Below are 19,672 nucleotides of genomic sequence, written 5' to 3'. Positions count from 1 at the left end.
GAACCGGATTATTTGCAAGTTTTACCTGCACTTTCATTGTCGCACAAAAGAGGTACTTTATCTAGAACTACACCATAGTCTAGCAAAGTTTATTTCATGTAAAGTATTTGTGCACAATAAGCACCCACAGCAATGTATTCCGCTTCAGCGGTGGACAAAGCCACACTATTTTGTTTCTTGGAGGGCCAAGACACAAGTGATCTACCAAGCAAATGGCACCCTCCGGATGTGCTCTTTCTATCAACTTTGCAACCGGCATAATCTGAATCGGAATAGCCAACTAATTCACATAAAGCTCCTTTGGGATATCAAAGGCCAATGCTTGGTGTGTGCTTAAGATACCTAAGAATTTTTTACAGGTAATTAAATGAGTTTCCTTAGGATTAGCTTGAAATCTAGCACACATACACACACTAAACATGATGTCGGGCCTAGATGCGGTCAAATATAATAAGCTACCAATTATAGAGTGGTAGAGAGTTTGATCAACTGGGTTACCTCCCTCATCTAGGTCAAGATGTCCATTGGTTGGCATTGAAGTCTTGATTGGTTTACATTCATCCATCTTGAATCTTTTGAGAAGATCATTAGTATATTTCTCTTAAGAGATGAAAATCCCTTCTCTCATTTGCTTGACTTGAAAACCAAGAAAGAATATAAGCTCTCTAATCATTGACATCTCGAACTCCTTCGACATCAATTCACCAAATTCTTTGCATAAATCTTCATTTGATGATCCAAAGATGATATCATCAACATACACTTGACAAATGAAGATATGCCCATCGAGCTTCTTGGTGAATAGTGTGGTGTCAACCTTCCCAATGATGAAGCCCTTCTTAATGAGGAAGTCCTGAAGGCGCTCATACCAAGCTCTTAGACTTGCTTAAGCCCATATAGTGCCTTGGACAACCTATAAACATGATTAGGATATCTAGGGTCTTCAAACCCGGAAGGTTGATCAACATAGACTAGTTCATTAATAAAGCCATTTAAAAATGCACTTTTCACATCCATTTGATAAAGTTTTATTTCATGATGTGATGCATATGCAAGGAGGATACGGATGGCTTCTAATCTTGCAACCGAGGCAAAGGTCTCTCCAAAATCCAAACCTTCAACTTGAGAGAACCCCTTTGCAACTAGTCTTGCCTTGTTCCTCACAACAACACCTTGATCATCTTGCTTGTTTTGGAACACCCACTTTGTTCCACTGACTCTTGCACCTTTTGGCCGCTCTTCAAGAGTCCAAACTTCATTGCGGGTGAAGTTGTTCAACTCTTCATGCATAGTATTTATCCAATCCGGATGTTGAAGGGCTTCTTCTACCTTAGTAGGCTCAAAGCAAGAGACAAAAGAGTGATGAGCAATAAATGAAGCAAGTTTTTGAGATTAAGTCATTACACCCTTTGAAGGACTCCCTATGATGATATCTTGTGGATGATCTTGAAGTAGAGGTGTATTTCTTCTATGGACAACTTGAGGGGGAGGCTGTGGAGCATCAACATCTTGTGCTTGTACCACCATTTGTCCATGGGAGACATGAGTGTCTTTATTTTCTACTCTCCCATCTTTTTCACCATCTTGTGGCACACTTGATGAAGAAGGTGGATCAATCACTTGTACATCATCTTTAGGCTTGATGTCTCCAACCGGAATGTTCTTCATAGCCTCCCTCAATGGTTCATCACCTACATCATCAAGATTTTCATGTGCTCCTTGGGAGCTGTTAGATTCATCAAATTCCACATCATATGTTTCTTCAACCAAGCCGGTGGCATGATTAAATACTCTATATGCTTTGGACTTTGATAAGTAACCAACAAGAAAACCAATATCACAACGTCTTTAAAACTTCCCTAGGTGTTGCCGCTTCTTATAGATGTAGTATTTGCAACCAAATACCCTAAAGAAGGAGACGTCTAGCTTCTTCCCATTGAGCAACTCATAAGGTGTCTTGCCTAAGGAACTTTTGAAGGAATAGGCAGTTGGATGCATAGCATGCGGTGTTGATTGCTTCCGTCCATAGAGCTTTGGGGGTGTTGTACTCATCAAGCATTGTTCTTACAAGAGTGATCAATATCCGGTTCTTCCTCTCAACTACACCATTTTGTTGAGGAGTATATGTTGCGAAGACTTCATGTTTGATTCCAACTTCATCACAATAAGCTTCTATGTTTGTGTTGTCAAATTCTTTTCCATTGTCACTTCTTATCTTCTTGAGCTTCACTTCAAATTCATTTTGTGCTCTCTTGGCAAACTTCTTGAAACAAGATGCAACTTTAGATTTGTCATGAAGAAAGAATACCCATGTATACCTTGAATAATCATCAACAATCACAAGACAATAAAGATTTCCTCCCAAACTCTTGTATGTTGTTGGTCCAAATAAATCCATGTGAAGGAGTTCTAGCACTCTTGCGGTTGATATGAAAGCTTTTGTTGGATGGGTATTTGCAACTTGCTTGCTGGCTTGACATGCACTACAAAGCTTGTCCTTCTCAAACTTCACATCCTTCAACCCTCTCACCAAATCATTCTTCATAAGCTTCTTGAGTGAGCTCATTCCAACATGAGCAAGTCTTCTATGCCATAGCCACCCAAGTGTTGTTTTGGTGAATAGGCATATCTTCAAGTTTGCATCTTCAGAGGTGAAGTCCACTAGATATAGGTTGTTGTATCTAAATCCTTTGAATATCACATGATCATCATCCTTCTTGGATACAACAACCTCCTTCTTGGTAAACAAGCATTGGAAGCCAAGATCACACAATTGTCCAACGGATAGCAAGTTGAAACTCAATGAAGCAATATATAGCACATTGGAGATGGAGTGATCATTTGATATTGCCACTTTGCCCAATCCTTTGACCTTGCCTTTTGAGTTATCTCCAAATGTGATTCTTTCTTACCCATCTACTTCTTCATCTAGTGAGGTGAACATATGAGGATCACCAGTCATATGTTGTGTGCAACCACTATTAATAACCCAATGACTTCCACTGGTCTTGTAGTTCACCTACACACAAGAGATCAAGCTTTAGGAACCCAAACTTATTGAGGGCCCTTCACCTTCTCAACAAGTGACTTTGCAACCCAAATTTTCTTAGGCCTATTCTTGTTGGGAGGACCTAAGAACATCACTTTCATCTTTCCACTAGAATCCTTTCTAAGCATGTAGTGAGCATTGAAGACAAAGGGTCTAGCATACTTGGGCAAGGGTTGTGGTGGTGGAGTTTGGCACTCATGAGCAAAGTGCCTTCTTGTCCACACTCAAAGCATCTCTTTGGCTTTGGCTTTGGCTTTGATTATTGTTATTGAGCTTGAGCCTTCTTCTCTTTGTTTGCCATGTACCCTAATGTCACTTCTATCCATCTTCATGATGGTGTTCATTAGAAGCTCACTTTGAAGATACTTGCCCTTAGTGAACTTGCTCAATCCAATCTTGAGATGCTCTTTTTCTAACTTGAGCTTCTTATTCTCTTCCTTGAGTGCATCACTACTTTTATCTTCCTTGAGTGCAACATTGTTTCTCTGTTCCTTGAGTTTCTTGTTTTCTTCTTTTAGCTTCTCATTCTCAAGAATCAAGTCACCATCATGATCAAGAGTTTCTAGCACAATGGTGTTGTTGATTTTGAACTCTTCAAACTCTTTCTTTATCTTTTCATTGTCATGCTTGAGCTTGACATACTCATCATAGTCATTGCACTCAACCACCTACTTGCCTTTGCCACTAGATCCTTGCTCAATGCTCTCATCAATTAAATCATCACATGATGTAGCTATATCAATCTTAACAGCATAGTTAGTAGCATCATGTGGCTCATTTGGTAAAAATTCTTGAGCAATAACAAGATTGTCATGATTAATCTTGAGAGTAGTATATTCATCTTTTAGCTTGTTATAGCTAGTGATGAGCTCTTTTGTGCACCCACTCAAGTTTATCATGTTTATCTTTAAGCTCTTTCTTAGAAGATTTGAGCTCCTTGAGTTTGGATAACATAGCATCATTTGCTTCTCTAAGCTCAACACTAGCCTTTTTGGGTATCTCACATTTAGCTAAAAGAGAATCATTCTTAATCTCAAGCTTTTCATTTTTAGCTCTAGTCTTTATAATGATCTTAGTGTATTTCTTTAGCAATTTAGCAAGATCATCATAAGTAGGTGACTCATATTCATCATCATCGCTATCACTATCACTATCACTATCATCATTATGAGCATGATCATCACCACTACTATTATCATCATGTGATACCTTTCGTTCACCTTTGACCATAAGGCATAGGTGTATAGAGGATAATGGTAATGATGGTGGTGAAGATGATGAGTCAATAGCAATGGCGGCCACCTTCTCGTTACCACTATCATCATCGAATGATCCACTAGATGAATCAATGTCCATGAGACAATCACCGATGATGTAAGTCTTTTCACTCTTCTTCTTCTTGTGGAAGTCTTTCTTTTTGCCATCTCTCTTCTTGTATGGCTTGTTCTTTTTCTTCTCATCTTTATCTTCATTGCTTGAGTCATCTTTCTTGCCCTTGTTCTTGTTCTTGAACTTGTCTTTCTTGGGCTTTGTGCATTGGTGAGCTAAATGACCAAGTTCTCTACAATTGTAGCAATCCATTTCGGAGATTGGCTTCCTTTTAGAGCTAGTGAAGAACTTCTTCTTGCCATCAAACTTGATGCCACTCTTGTTGAGCTTCTTTAGCATCTTGGCGGTCTTCTTCACCATGAGAGCAAGACTTTCATCATCAACTTCACCATCACTTGAGCTCTCATACTCAAGTCTTGCCTTGCCCTTCTCTTGGCTAGCTTTGAATGCTAAGTCTTTATCTTTCTTCTTGGTAGAGGATGAGCCATCTTGTGACGTGATGTGCATGTATATCTCATGAGCATTGACCTTCCCCAAGATTTGTGTCGATGTAGCGGTGGAAAGATCACCTTGATGTAGCACGGTCACAATATGCCCATATTTGTCAATGGAGAGGACACTCAAGATCTTTCTTACAACATCAGATGGTTGCATTTGAGTGAGTCCAAGCCCATTGACTTCCTCTACAAGAACATTCAAACGTGAATACATTTCATTAGCATATTCTTTAGGAAGCATTTCAAAAGAGTTGAGCTTTTTCATGACAATATGATAGCATTCCTCACGCTCACTCTTAGTTCCCTCATAGAGCGCACAAACGTCTGACCATAGTGCATGGGTATCTTTGTGGTTCCTCACCCGATTGAACACATCTTTGCAAAGGCCTCTAAAGATGGTGTTTCGAGCCTTTGCATTCCACTTCTCATAATTCACCTCATCGCCTTATAGGTTAGTAGCATCCTGAGGTTTTGGGAAGCCTTGTGAGGCGGCTCTAAGTATACCAACATCTAGAGCCTCCAAATACGCCTCCATGCGAATTTTCTAATAAGGAAAGTCATCTCCCTCAAAGATAGGAGGAGGTCCATCCTCGTGAGACATCTTGCTCTAGGCGGTTAAGCCTAAATACATGAGCACAAGGCTCTGATACCAATTGAAAGGATCAAGATGCCCAAGAGGAGGGGTGAATTGGGCTAATTCTAAATTTCTTTGCAATAATTAAATCCTATGGTTAGCCCAATTAACCCCTTATGCCTAGAAAGTGTTCCTAATTATTCTACCGCACAAAAGACTTGTAACCTAAGTTCCAATCCTACTCTAGCATGGCAATTCTATGAATGTAAAGACATAAATTGAATTGCACAAAGTAAATGCTCAAAGTAATTAGAGAGGAAGGAACGCGATGATGTTTTGCTGAGGTATCGGAGAGTCGCCACTCCCCACTAGTCCTCATTGGAGCACCTGCGCAAGGGTGTAGCTCCCCCTTGATCCGCGCAAGGATCAAGTGTTCTCTACGGGTTGATTCTTTGACACTCCGTTGTGGTGAATCACCCACAACTGCTCACAACTTGGCTTGGGTCATCCAGAAGCTCTTTAGATGATCACCAAGCTCCCAATCACCACCAAGCCGTCTAGGTGATGGCGATCACCAAGAGTAACAAGCACGAACTCTCACTTGACCATGACAAGCCTAATGAGAAGGTGGATGCACACTTTGCTACTCTTGATCTTCACTAATGAGAGCTCTCTTTTGGATTCTCAAATCTCAATCACTTCACTAGGACCTTGCTCTTCTTGACACTCTCTAAGGTGTTTCTCAGTTGTTGGAATGAGCAAAAGTACCCCCACACACGAGCGGAGGTTGTATTTATAACACCAGCTAAAAAACAAACTGTTATGTGCCTCTGCGGGGTGATCGGACGCTCCGGTCATGTTGACCGGACACACCGGTCAGTATACCCCGAGCTCCAATGGTTATGAGTTGACCGGACACTGGTAGTGTCCGTTCAACACTGACCGGACGCATCCGGTCATGTTTTCTCCTCACTGGAACCTTACTGATGTTGACTGGACGCTGGACCCCCAGAGTCCGGTCACTTGCTGAGCAGCGTCCGGTCAGTAGCCGGAACCTGATCAGTGTCTGGTCAACATTGACCGGACACGTCCGATCAGGATTCTCCCTCTTTGGGACCTTACTGGAGTCGACCAGACGCTGGCCCTCAGCGTCCGGTACCATGACCTCGCAGCGTCCGGTCACTTCCAGACACTTTCGCCTTGGTCAAATGAACTGACCGGACCCTGAGTCAGCGTCCGGTCACACCGAAGTCAGCGTCCGGTCAGTATTTGACCCTCCATTCACTTCCAACTCTCGAACATATGTGAATGAAGTTTGCTCCATTGGATCAAAGGGCTGTTGTAGAGCTGCCTAGTGCTAGTTTTAACAAGTGTGCACCACACCTTACTCACTAGACTCACCTAGGTCAAGCTACCCATTCATACCCCCCTTAATAGTATGGCCAAAGGAAAAAACAAAGTCCTAAACTACTCTAAGTGTCTCTCCAACTCCAATCGACACTTAGAACTAGTCCATCCTTAACCTTGTCGTCCATCCTTTGAAAATCGAAACGATTTCCATCGTAGGGGTATGACAACTTTGATTGCCCAATCGATCTCCATTACCGTGACCTAACTCAATTGTTTCTGCAAAACATATGTTAGTCACAGTAATCACGTATTGTCATTAATCACCGAAACCCAACTAGGGGCATAGATGCTTTCACGCACCATTTCACTTCTTTTTCTTAAAACCATCACTGGTCATGTCATTTTAAATTGACTTTTTTTATTCATAAAATACGCCATAAACATGGATAATTTCGAATTGTGAAACTCCCACATACTGAGCAAAGATGGTGATAGCATAGTAAATCATTTGGAAAAGGTAAAATATTGCTACCCCAAATGCTGCATGATAGATGGTCCATTCAAACTTTTATAGTCCTCCATCTGCATCCTCGCCCATATTCCCACTTACATGATCTTGAGGTGAAAACTCAAAGCACAAACTACTCTCTCCGTTCTAAATTACAAGACATTTTGATTTTTTTAAATATATAGTTTTTGTTATGCACTTAGATATACACTATATCTAGATGCATAGTAGTTGTTTAAAAAAAAATAGATACATAGTAAAAACAATGTATCTAGAAAGCCAAAACATCTTATAATTTAAAATAGAGAGTATATCATTGAGTTTATTAGTTAAGATTATTCATATTTTTTAATCATTTTGCGGTGCTAGCTTCGTATGTGACCTGTTAATAGTGTAAGTTATTTGGTTTATAGTACGCGATTAGTATCAATTGTTGGTGGCTTAAATACCATGTTTACCTTTTTATGTAGTTTGCAGTTTATTATCTTCAAATATATATGCGGATGCTTATATTTGATCTACAATTACTCTCTCCATTTCAAATTATGACATTTTGGGTTTTCTAAATACTTAGCTTTTACTATGTACTTAGATACACACTATGTCTAGATGCATAATAAAAAGAATATATTAGAAAAACTAAAACGTCTTTTAATAATTTGAAACGGAGGGAGTAGTATTTAAGGAATGACTTTGACAGGTAGTTTTCTTATAACTCAATAAATCAAGTAATGTTAATACCGTTTCATGGCAAGCAAAAAAAAACCTTGCACATGTATGTGCGTTTTATAATGCGCAATATTACATATGAACTAAAAAATTTTACAACCCAGATTTAAGGGCATTGTGCAACTGGAATCAGAGGCATAGATTCAGAGTATGTAAACCATAACAAAACAGTTATATATAAATATAATATAAAGGGAAAAAACACTGGTTCGGTCAAAATGTAAATGATTAAGTACAGAGTAGTACTTCCCATGCAATCACAACCAAGCATTGAGATTGTCTGTCGGTTGTGAACTTGTGATCCAGGACAGTTTCTGGGTATTGGATTTTTTTTTTTTTGAGGAAAGACATTGGAAAATATTGAGATGAGTAGAATTATCATCTGCATGAATCCTTTCCAGAATTTAAAGCCACATATGTTTTATGATACTTCATATTTCTACCACTATCCTCACAGGTAACCATCTCTTCTCAAATTGAGACTTTGTGATCTATTCAAGACTATTATGCCTATATTGACTTCACATAATCCCCCGGAAAAGCGAAGGGTATTCACGTGGAACCAGTTTATACTTTGCCTACTTACAATGAATAATCACAGTCATCGAACCAAGGTCACGAGCAAATAGCAGGTGAAGCCGCTCACGAGTGACTAACAGCAACTTCACTGCATCTGCTGATACCTTCAAATGCCTGCACGCACAATCCTGAGAATCCCACCAGAGCATGGAACACATTTGGAAGGCCTGTCTGCAGATTGTTCAGTGTCATGGCTCGGCAGACCCTCACAGAGGTTAGGTATCTGGCCTTCTCCTCCTCAACCTGCTTTCCTAAATGCACCCAGTTTCGTTTCATTCTTTGATACTGAATAGTGATTCTTATTTGGATGCTGGGCTGAGTTTTGCATTGCATTTTCACTGTGTTTCTCTAACTGGGTCTGGAACTTGCTATCCATGTTATCTGACTTCTTCTTTAGTTGGCGCTCTTCACTCTGCTGTACAACTATAGAGTGTATGATTGACATAAAGGTCTTTATTGCTTCAGCTGCTACCTGTTTGTATAAATAAGGGACACCTTTTAAAGAGGGGAGAAAATAGCTAAATGATATAAGCACAACGAAGTTTGTGAGAATACACTAGTCCTTCAGTTCATAATGAATAAGCCACAGGTTTCTTTTCAAAGAAAAATTATATATCCTTAACCAAAAGTTGCTGAAAGCTGGGTTTCAACGGAAAGAAAAGGGCAAGTTGGATCTATCATACCTTCTCCGGTAGCCTGTCAAGAGCACGCTGGAGTTCCTCGGAGAGGCTACGGATTCCAGATGAACTTCTCATTAAGCCACCATCATCTGGAAGGCAGTCTGTGAGACTAATCCATTGGTTAAGGATGCTAATGTATTCACGCTGCAATGTGATGAGATTGCAGAAGGCATTGTGCCATCCAGACACCTCAATTTCCAGTTGACATGTTGCCTGGCAATGAGTGTCACTTGTTGGTTCACTCCCAGGTATGTTGCCAAGGAGACTAACTTGCTGGACAATATGATTCTGGACCTGATGGCACTCGTACATGTTTCTCCACATATGCACAAGCCTAGATCAAGAGAAGAAAGTTCAGACAAGGTAACACCAATGAAATAGTACTGTGATAAGGACTCAAAATGCATAAAAAATGTAACGTTTGAGGCATTGACACTGAGCTGCAATGATAACTTGCTACATGCATTCATTTATTATTAATCCAAGGGCCACATTCCAAGACAAAAGTCGCATTATGCATGAGGTAACTACTGTCTAACATTCTAATTACAAAAAAGCTCCAGTATGACAACACTCAGCATGTGACTTACAAGTTAATAAGCCATATTTGGGAGTTCCAAATGAAATTATCTGCTAATGTTAATACAAGAACAAGTACTAGTGGATGTTTCTTTTAAAATAGCAGTTTTTTAGTATTATAGTTAGCTAACTTTTGGAGCTTACCCAGCAGATAATTCAATAATCTGAGGATATAATTCCTCGTCTCTGAGATTTGATATGGAAAAACACGCCAAACTCACAGCTTCCTCCAATGAGATTATCCGAGTTTGCAGTTCTTCAATAGCATCCCGAACTCTTTCTGCATGCAGTCTATCATGCTCCCCTGATTCTAGCTTTTGTAGCACTGAGACATGTTTCTTATACTGGAGCCTTGCAAATTCTTCATCCTTGCAAGATAAAAATAGTAATAATCAGCAATGTGTTGACTTTTGATAAAGCAATAAAGTGGAAATATTTAAAGATTTTGCCATCATGCTGTCATGCTCTCTTGTTAATAGAACAAAAAAAAAACAACACTGCTCAAAAAATAATTTTCAGATAAATTGTGACTCGTCAATTTGTAGCTAACAGCTAAATTATTATTCTACTAGTCCAAGAGCTCACCTTGATTAACTTGTAGAGTTTTTGCTCCTCGTCATAAAGCTTCTCCAGTGTCTTGCCATGGTAACCATATCCAGAGGAATCACTAGAATTCAGAACTGAGGATTCGCTGTTAGCCTGCTGAGATTTAAAAGACCAGCTCCAAGAAAACGTGGAGAAAACCTTTGCAGATTTGGAATTTTTTCCTGCACCTGGAACAAACAACACAATTCAGGAGTGTCTGAACACCAAGAAAGACAATGCTTCTGTCCTTTCATTTTTACTCCACTGTAACAGAGTAATGTAGTGATGCACTTGATCATGAAATGGTTTCTAATACCGGTCACTTTCCATGGATGTTGCAATACATTTACACAGAAAAAAGCATCGGAGAACCAAACAGTGTATAGACCAGAAGGTCCATATACAACAACTAAATCAAATAAAAGATTATACATTCATAAGCCCGAAGTAACTTCTCCTAAACAGGACAAATTAAAACAGATTCTGTATAAACAATCTTCTTTGCAGTTCTTCTGAGGATCCTACAATGGTTTCAAAAAGGACATTTCATGCTTTTGATTGAGTCTGGATTCTTAGTGAACAGCAGCAGAACAGTGATATGAATCAATGTGTCAAAAAGAGCAAACCATGAAATGGAGACACATTAATCAATTCAATTTCAAAACTAGTAGATGGATTCTAGATGGATATCTTGTCGTCAATTTCATTTTCCACGACACAACACATTTTCATACACTAAACATCAAACTACTTTGCTTAATGATTCGTAGACTTTTCCAAAAGAGCATTAACACGGCACCCCCAAAGAAAGAAGATTCTAGAGCAGACATATCAAAAATATGTACATTTACATGGGCACATATTACCTTTCTTTGCTTCTACCTCTAAGGCATCAGGCCGCCCACCAGCAGAGTCCAAAAGAATCACAACGTCATTCCCACTCGCTGCTGCTTTCAAGAAGTACTCATCAATCTCCTTAACAATCTCTACAAGTGACTTCTTACTCCTCCAAGGCACCGCCATAGAGTCTGAATCCTTTGTCACCCAGCTCACCATTGAACAGTTGCCATCACCCAGAGCTCTACCCTTGGCTGGATTCACATGGACCCTATCCATAACGCCATCATCATTGCCAAGCACACTTTCATCCTCCTCTACATCAAATTCCGTGTCTACCTCAGGATCATTGTCCATGGTAACCTGCGAGGCCACTTCTTTATCGTTCCTATCAGCAAATGGAGATGGGAAACTCAAGGGGTGCACATTGTAGGGATCCAAGTCCTCCCAATCTATGCCGGGTGGCAGGGGTGGTGGTAGAGGAGTTGAGCAGCTGTCGGTGTCATCATCATCATCAGTAAAATCACCCCCATGGAGCTCATCATCCCTCTTTCTTAATCTTATTGGACTCAAAACCAGAGGTGGTGGTGGTGGCAGCTCATCATCTCTCTTCTCCATCTTTCTTATGGTGGTTATTGGACTAAAAGGGAGAGGCGGCGGGGGGTGTGGCGAGGGTGGCAATGAGGATGTCACTGAGGGTTCAGGAGGAGGAGGCGGTGGCTGCTGTGGAGTAGGCGAGGGCGGCGCCGCAAGGTCTACGGGAGGCTGCTGTGACAATGCAGACTCCAGCTCCACAAATTGCCGGAGGGTGGCTCCTGTGTTGCGGAGGGCGTGCAGGTATGCAATGTGCGCAGCTGCAAGCTCAGGGCGGCGGCGCACGAGCTGCTTCATGAGCTGCTTCCTGTCCTTGGAGCGCCTCACGGGCTCCTCATTGTCCACTTTAGAGTTGGAGCAACCCATCTGCCACCAAGGAACAGAAATTCCCCACCGATGGCCTTAGAAGAATGCAGATTGCAGCACCAGCTGGAAGCTCCCAAATTGGCACTTTCTCTGGGCTCGATCAAAATTGACTGAAACTGGGTAACAATTCGCACTAAAACTCCAGAGTGTAGGCACTGTCCAGCAACAGCTCCTAATCATGGGACGCGCAACAAAAATTCTCCGGATGGGTTTTACGGGTTCCTACAAAATTGGCTGAAATTGTCCTCAATCTGGCTAAAAGGGAGGGGGCACACGCCAAGAAATTGGTCCTGCTATCCAACCACCAGTCGCAACAGCCTGCCAAGTCGTCTACTCTTGCATAAAAAACCCGATGGAACCGGCGCTGAAATCAATTAGACAAAAATGGATTATTCAGAACGACGAATCAGTCACGAGGAGGAACAAAACCAAGACGGTGACGCGGACAAACAGATTCTTGAATAGAAGTATGCTGTGGCTGCGGCTGGTTGCCTTACCAGAGAGTGGCCCGATTGAAGAAATGCTCCGCGGTCAGCGACTTGGACTGTTGGTGAGATTGGAAGCTTAAGCCGGGCCGAAGAAAGAAGGATCTAGACAGGCGGAGGAGAAGAATATGCCCACAAAAAGAGAAGAGAGAAAGATGGACGTAATTGCATCATGTGATTCTTACTCACTCCCAAGAAGCCATCTCTCTTTCCCACTCCCTCTCTCCGAGAGACAGTAGGCAACAATGGGGTAGAGAAAGAGGAACAGCCGGCAATTGGGGATTGTGGTAAGAGAGAGAGAGAGGGATCAGCGGCGGCAGCCAGCCGGCAGGAGCAGCAGGGTGGGAGGAAGGGGAAAGAAAGAGAAGGCGTGGGACTCGGTTTGTGCAATAAAGTAGTAGTGGGAGGAAAATGTGCACCGCAACGCAAGGGCAGTTGGATTGGAGGCGTGGTGGTGCCTGCCGTGGACGGTGGACCCGTGGTGGTGGTGTAGGAATGTGGCCAGACTGCCAGAGCTGCCACTTTCCACCACTGGCTCCGAAACTACAGGCCTAACTGCCTCCAGAGCTCCTCCCTTGTAGCTGTAGCTGTGTCTGTGTGCCCCCTCCTCGCTTTTTCGTTTTGCCCTCCCTCTCGACTCTTTGCTTTGCTCTTGTTGAGGTCCACACTCCACTCCACTCCACTCCACTCCACTCCATCTCCACCCACCATCACGGATAAGGATTAAAAACAGCGTAATGATGCTAATTAGTGCTGCCGTATTTGTTGAAATTTGAGAAGGCTATGGCCTATTATGGGCTATTGACCACCGGTGTGTGTTTCGACGGACTACAGGGGTGGTTTCAGAATGATTTGAGTCTAATGATGATGCATCTGTATTTAATTGGAGGAAACCCCGAGTATTTGCTAATGTAAACAGAGGAGGCTCTTCTGGTTTTGAGTACGATGATGCCATATTGCCATGGAAATGTGCTTTCTAGAATTATTAGGTGACAGACAAGTTTGGGTTTGCTTGTAGGGTGCCACTACCAGTTTGTTTGTTCAGGCAGCCTCTTCTTTTTCTTTTGGTCGAGGCAGGCTGACTCAACAACAGCAGGTACGATAGGAGAAGGATGGGGGAGGAGCACCGAGCACGCACGGCACGGCATCTGTTTGGTTGTACAGACTCTATCTAGTACAGATAGGATTTCAGATAAACACGAGCCACCAAACAGATGTTGTGGCTGATGAAACGGAGACGCTGGGCCCGTTCACGTGCCCTTAAATTCCGGCTTTATATAGTTTTTTTTTATCTAGAACAGTATTTTTCTTTCATAAATGCCTGTAGAATTCCTCTAAATCATCTAAATTCCGTCCAGAACTATACCATCCGAACGGGGACTAGGTGTTGACATAGCCAGCCACCTGCCTGGCTGCTGTTGTGGCTGCACGTCGCCAGGCTCGTAACTGCTGCCCTTCTTCACCTTGAAGCTAGTGCACGACTCTTTGCCCTTGTATTCCCTACTCTTTGTCTCGCTCGGCCGATGTCCGATGTCTTAATCTGAGCACTGTTTTCTTCAAAAAAAATCTGAGCACGTACAATGGGGATGACCATGAAAAAAAAGAACAACAATATGCTTTATTTTACCCACAAAAATACAAAATGGCATGTCCACCGGAGATATCTCCGATGGCGATGCATTTGTCTGAATTGTCTGAATATGAATATAAAGAGCTACATGCACCAACAAATAAATTGGTGAACTTTGCCATTCAATCTTAAATTCTCGACGTAACAAAGCTGCTTATATTTTTTTTTCAGATTTGTTCCAAGATTTAACAAGGTTATTCTTATAGTAATAAGTGTCATGTTCATGGACAACAACATACTTATGATAACTTGTTCAATCTCGAGATACCGGTTTAGTCTGTGAGAGTTGCTTAGAGGGATAAGGTGGGGAGTTTGGATACCATGATTAGTAAAAAAAATTATATATAAGCGTCCGGAGATGGCTTAATTGTTCGGAGGAGCTTATATAAAGGTAAAGTATGATTTGACCAATTTCAAGATCTACCAATTTACACTACGTTCGGCTGGTATAGTTCCAGCTTATTTTCTCTCACAGAATACTATTCAATCATCCAAAACCATCCCAAAACACTGTAGCACGGACCATCCGAACGCCACCTTAGTCTTTCAAAGATACGGCTGGTAATATGATAAGTTTTGATATTGTGATTGGCAAAAGAAAAAAAAAAGCAATTTCTTCCCCAACACTTGTAAACATCTTTGTAATCTGGTTACCTATGCTATAAATCAATAAAATCAGGTGGGGAGCAATCCCCACCGTTGAAGTTGTCAAAAAAGAAAAAGAAAAAAAATGATATATCATACCCTGTCTTTCTAGGTGCTTACATATAGATAGAGATAGAGTGATGAGTTTAGATACCGTGATTGGCCAAAGAAAAAAAAATTCTAAGTTTCGTGTATAGGAGATGCTTCCGTGTGTGCTTTTCACATCACCCAGTGGTTGCAAGAAACAAATTGGCTACTAACATGACAAAACTAGATTGGTACTAAGTCAACATACATGACTACTACTTGCTACGATCTTCAACTTAATTACATATAAATAATACCGGCAAACATATTTTCTCGTCAGAAGCACATCGAAGATTTTTGTAACATATAAAGTGTCCCGAAGAGTGATCGGATATGAGCTTGGCTGTGTAGTAATCTGTTTAATATGAACAGTGTCGGCGTTTGGTTTCAACCAACTGGACGGATCATACGTACTCTCTCTGTTCTAAATTATAGTTCGTTTGACTTTTTTTACCTCAAGTTTTACTATTTGTCTTATTCAAAAAATTTGTGCAAACGTAATCAGATTTAAGTCATTCTTAAAGAACTTTTGTTAATAAAGCCAGTCATGATAAAAGAAGTGATATTTTGCACAAATTTTTGAATAAGACGAGTGGTCAAATTTGATATTAAAAAGTCAAACGAACTATAATTTGGAACAGATTTAATACTTTATAACATTTTTTACTCGAACCACCGTGAAAAATTCTGGCCTGGGAGCATATGTTATGTGTTATGTGTTATGTGATTGATGACCATGGCCGTGAGCACGGCCGGTACGGTGTACACCCGTATGTAGCGTGGCGTGTGGCTACTCGCTGGAGTGTTTCCGAGGCCAAGACCAACCCGAGCGCCGAACACCGTAGAATGATGGCGGTGTATTTTGGTGGATCGATCCTTCCTGGATGAGCGCTGACCAGGGCCGTGCCGGCAAAAATTAAGGCCCTGTTCTAAACTCTAAAATAGGCTCTATCGTCTAAAAAAAGAACAATAATCATATACACTATTATGGAGAACCAATTTATAACATTGAGTAATTAAAAAATGTTTTTTTTTATACAAGACAAGCTGTCAATTATCGACATGTCTTTAAGAATTAGGCTACTTATTACTTGATGGTTGCTAGCCTCCGAGTACCAATCATCTCAAATTTTTGATGGATCTGTGACACTATAATATATAGTTTGCCAACTGCCAATACATCTTCTTCCGGTGTTTGACGCTTTATAGCTGCACTTTAATGTTAGAAATAGGGTACCAGACTCGAGATTCCCTAGCTACCCAACGGAGACATGACTAGTCAGACTGACGGACAAACGTCATAGATGAAACTACACGGTGCCAAATAAGAAGAAATAATGTAGCGATTTTTAGGGTTGGCACAAGCATTCATCGTTAGCTCCACACGAAAAAGTCAACACCAAATGTTAGTATTAATTACTGATGAGCTATAATTTTAAGCCCCCTAAAAATATGGGCCCCCGTACCGTCGCACGGCCCGCACACCCCTGTGCACGGCCCTGGGGCTGACACACGCCTTCTCCATGCACGAAACCATGGAGAGCATGTGACCTACCGCGAGCAACTCATTTAATTGGCTCCAGCTCAGCGTCCATAAAAGAAAAGAAGCGGCTGGTCCTAGATTTGCGGAAAAAAGGGAGCTGATGAAAGCAGCGGCAAGCGAAGTTCTTAGCACAATGATCTTTCCAATAAAGAAAGATAAAAATCTTGCTCAACGTTACGCAAGTCATCAGAATCCACGAGAATCCAGTTTGGGCCTTATTCGGATACACGTGTATTCACTCCAATCCATATGTATTTAAATAAATTGGAATATAATTTAGTTTAATTTCACTTCAATTAACTTAAATCCATGTGAATTGAGATGGATACATATACATCTAAGTAAGGCCCAGGAGTATACTAGAAATATGGGACACCAAATTTAGACAAGTGTAGAATTTGGTGTGGACCATAATGACCTATAGTTCTCTCTAGACGATGTATCCATCTTAAATCTACGCCATGGTCATTAGATATGGTCTCTGACAATGTATCCACCTAAATCTTTGGCCAATGTTAAAAAACGTACCGTCATTGATTAACAAGAGGAGGTAAGAATGCTAGGAGTTACATTGAGCTATAGATTGTGTTGAAAATGGTCGTGGCATCTCACACAGTTGCTATATGTGGCCTGATTTTAGTTCACACATAAGACATAACATGGTAGGCTCCATGCCTATCAGAACTTGCACAAAAGGCATGATTCTTCCGTCGGTTTTGCATAAATTCCTCCACATTTACTATGTTGCTGCAATCATCGAGGGCTACAGTGTGGTTTTTGTGCTGAGGTTAGACGTATTAATGCTTTTTGTGCTCATGTTAAACAGTGTGGTTTCATTGATCTGGGCTACAGTGGCCCTGCTTACACATGGACTAATAAACGTTTCATCACTAATCCTACATATGACAGGCTTGACCGCTGTTTAGGTAATGCAAAAAGATTTCGAACTAGGAAGCATTTTCGTTTTGAAAATTGGTGGCTCATGGAACAGGATTATCACACGGTTGCTCACAATAGTTGGCAACGATCAGCTACTAGATCGTTTACTCAAAAAACAAGTTTCCTTGCCTCTGACCTTCGCAGGTGGAGAAAAAGCAAGCCGAGAATCTCTGATCATCTAGCACTCATCGAGGATCAACTTCTTCAGCAGCAATGCAAGCCTCCCAAATTTCAAGCCCAGCAGCACCATGAACTCCTTGCAAAAGATGAAACCTACCACATCCAGCGAGCCAAAAAAGAATGGGCTGTCAAAGGTGATCGGAACACCACCTTTTTCCACCACTCCATTATCAAAAGAAATAGAAAGAACCATGTTACCCGTTTACAGAATCCTGACGGCTCACACTCCACAACTCCTGAACAGCTTGCCCACACCCTTACTACTTGTTTCCAAGCCATCTTTACCACCCAAAATTCGCACAGCCATCTTCAGGAGACACAACGCAGCCAGCCAATACTAATGACAACAATGCAGGGACCTTGGCAGAGCCTACTGTAAATTTACCGTTCACTGATCCCTATACTAACTCTGTACCAGATTTACAGGAATTGCATTCAATTATTAAACAGATGTGGAACAATGCCACTCCGGGACCGGATGGACTCCACGCGGCATTCTACAAGACGGCGTGTGGCCTTAGATACAGCAGGACGTCCATAAACTGGTAACTGAATTCTTCTCCTCTGCTCAACTACCCGACCAAATCAACCATACTTTTATTACACTCATTCCCAAAACAGACCAGACCCTGATTCCTTAGGATTTCAGACCAATTAGTTTTGTAATGTAATTTACAAAATCATAGCCAAATCTTTAGCTGACAGGCTGAAATCTCATCTCTCTCACTCCATCAATCTGGCGCAGGCTGCCTTCATTAAAAATAGGCACATCTCTTCTAATATTATTATCACCCAATAAATTATCCACTCGTTCAATTTACAAACGTGGAATCATAAGGCCTTCATTCTCAAATTAGACCTTGCTAAGGCCTTTGACCGTCTTGAATGGAATTTTATCGAGGCTGCTCTTCGTCGCCAGGGGTTTCATGGGAACTTCATCCGCCTCATTCATGCTTGCATTTCTGCACCGACTTTCTCTGTCCTGGTTAATGGCGAACCCTCTGCCACCTTTTGTTCTCAGCGTGGGATCCGTCAAGGTTGTCCTCTGTCGCCGTATCTTTTCGTCATTTCTATTGATGAGCTATCCATTCGGTTGTAGACTGAGCTCCAGAAAAGAAATCTCTCGGGGATCACTCTGGGTCCTGATTGCCCGCCCATCCACTCTCTCCTTTTTGCTGCTGACTAAATTCTCTGTGGCCGTGCCTCTGTTGATGAGGCGGCAACCATCAATCGTATTTTTCAGGAGTTTTCGCATCTCTCAGGCCAGGTTCCTAATTTCTAGAAATCTTCTATCCTCTTCAGAAAAAATATTGACAGTCACAATCTCAGATTAAAGAGATCTTTCCTGTTCCTGATCTTTAGCCAAATACCATGCACCTTGGCCCATCCTATGATTTTCAATCACAGGGATAGGAACAAAGCCTATGATTTCATCGTCAATAAATTCTGGGCTAAACTTACTACTGTCAAGGCTAACAAACTCAATCATGCTGGTAGGCTCACTTATATTAAATCTGTCCTTGCCTCCATTCATGTTTATTATAGAGTAAAATACACCGGAGGTCCATTAACTTTCGGTGAAGTGTCATCTAGATCCATCAACTTTGAAACTGCATTTTTTGGTCCATTAACTTTCGTTTTGTGTCATCTAGGTCCATCAGTTTTGACTCTTGCATTTTTTGTCCATGAACTTTTAAAATGGTTCACTGCAGGTCCACGCATGCATGCACGCACGTCGGCTTTTTGCGTCGGTGGAGCCATGCCTGCACTCCGCCTTCGCTCGTCTACCGGGCATGCATGTGTGTTTCCCTGCTCGAATCATGATAGGGGCGCATCGCCACGCGGCTGCCCGACGCGGCCGTCGATGACCTTCTCATCCCGAGCTACTCGTACCTCGTGGGGACGCT

At 41.6% G+C, this 19,672-nt stretch overlaps 1 protein-coding gene across 1 annotated transcript; it reads right to left on the bottom strand.

Annotated features, from left to right (window-relative positions):
• Positions 1-8,701: 8,701 nt before the first annotated feature.
• LOC136456184 (protein ALTERED PHOSPHATE STARVATION RESPONSE 1-like) lies at positions 8,702-13,287 on the bottom strand. The gene is made up of 6 exons (XM_066455966.1): positions 12,754-13,287; positions 11,326-12,620; positions 10,460-10,647; positions 10,019-10,242; positions 9,299-9,629; positions 8,702-9,087 (listed from the first exon to the last, which is right to left on the bottom strand). The coding sequence occupies exons 2-6, from the start codon at positions 12,254-12,256 to the stop codon at positions 8,854-8,856; spliced, it is 1,908 nt and encodes a 635-aa protein (XP_066312063.1). The 5' UTR covers positions 12,257-12,620; positions 12,754-13,287; the 3' UTR covers positions 8,702-8,853.
• Between the last annotated feature and the right edge of the window lie 6,385 nt (positions 13,288-19,672).

This window comes from Miscanthus floridulus, chromosome 6, assembly GCF_019320115.1.
Source record: "Miscanthus floridulus cultivar M001 chromosome 6, ASM1932011v1, whole genome shotgun sequence".
Classification (NCBI taxonomy): domain Eukaryota; kingdom Viridiplantae; phylum Streptophyta; class Magnoliopsida; order Poales; family Poaceae; genus Miscanthus; species Miscanthus floridulus.
This window is presented reverse-complemented; position numbering and strand designations above follow the sequence as displayed.

Excerpts from the sequence above, each read along its gene's own strand:
- LOC136456184 (XM_066455966.1), bottom strand. The coding sequence starts at position 12,256 with ATGGGTTGCTCCAACTCTAAAGTGGACAATGAGGAGCCCGTGAGGCGC. Across the intron at positions 10,648-11,325 it reads AGAGGTAGAAGCAAAGAAAG|GTGCAGGAAAAAATTCCAAA; the intron begins GTAATATGTGCC and ends TGTTTGTTCCAG. Across the intron at positions 9,088-9,298 it reads TTGACAGGCTACCGGAGAAG|GTAGCAGCTGAAGCAATAAA; the intron begins GTATGATAGATC and ends TTATACAAACAG.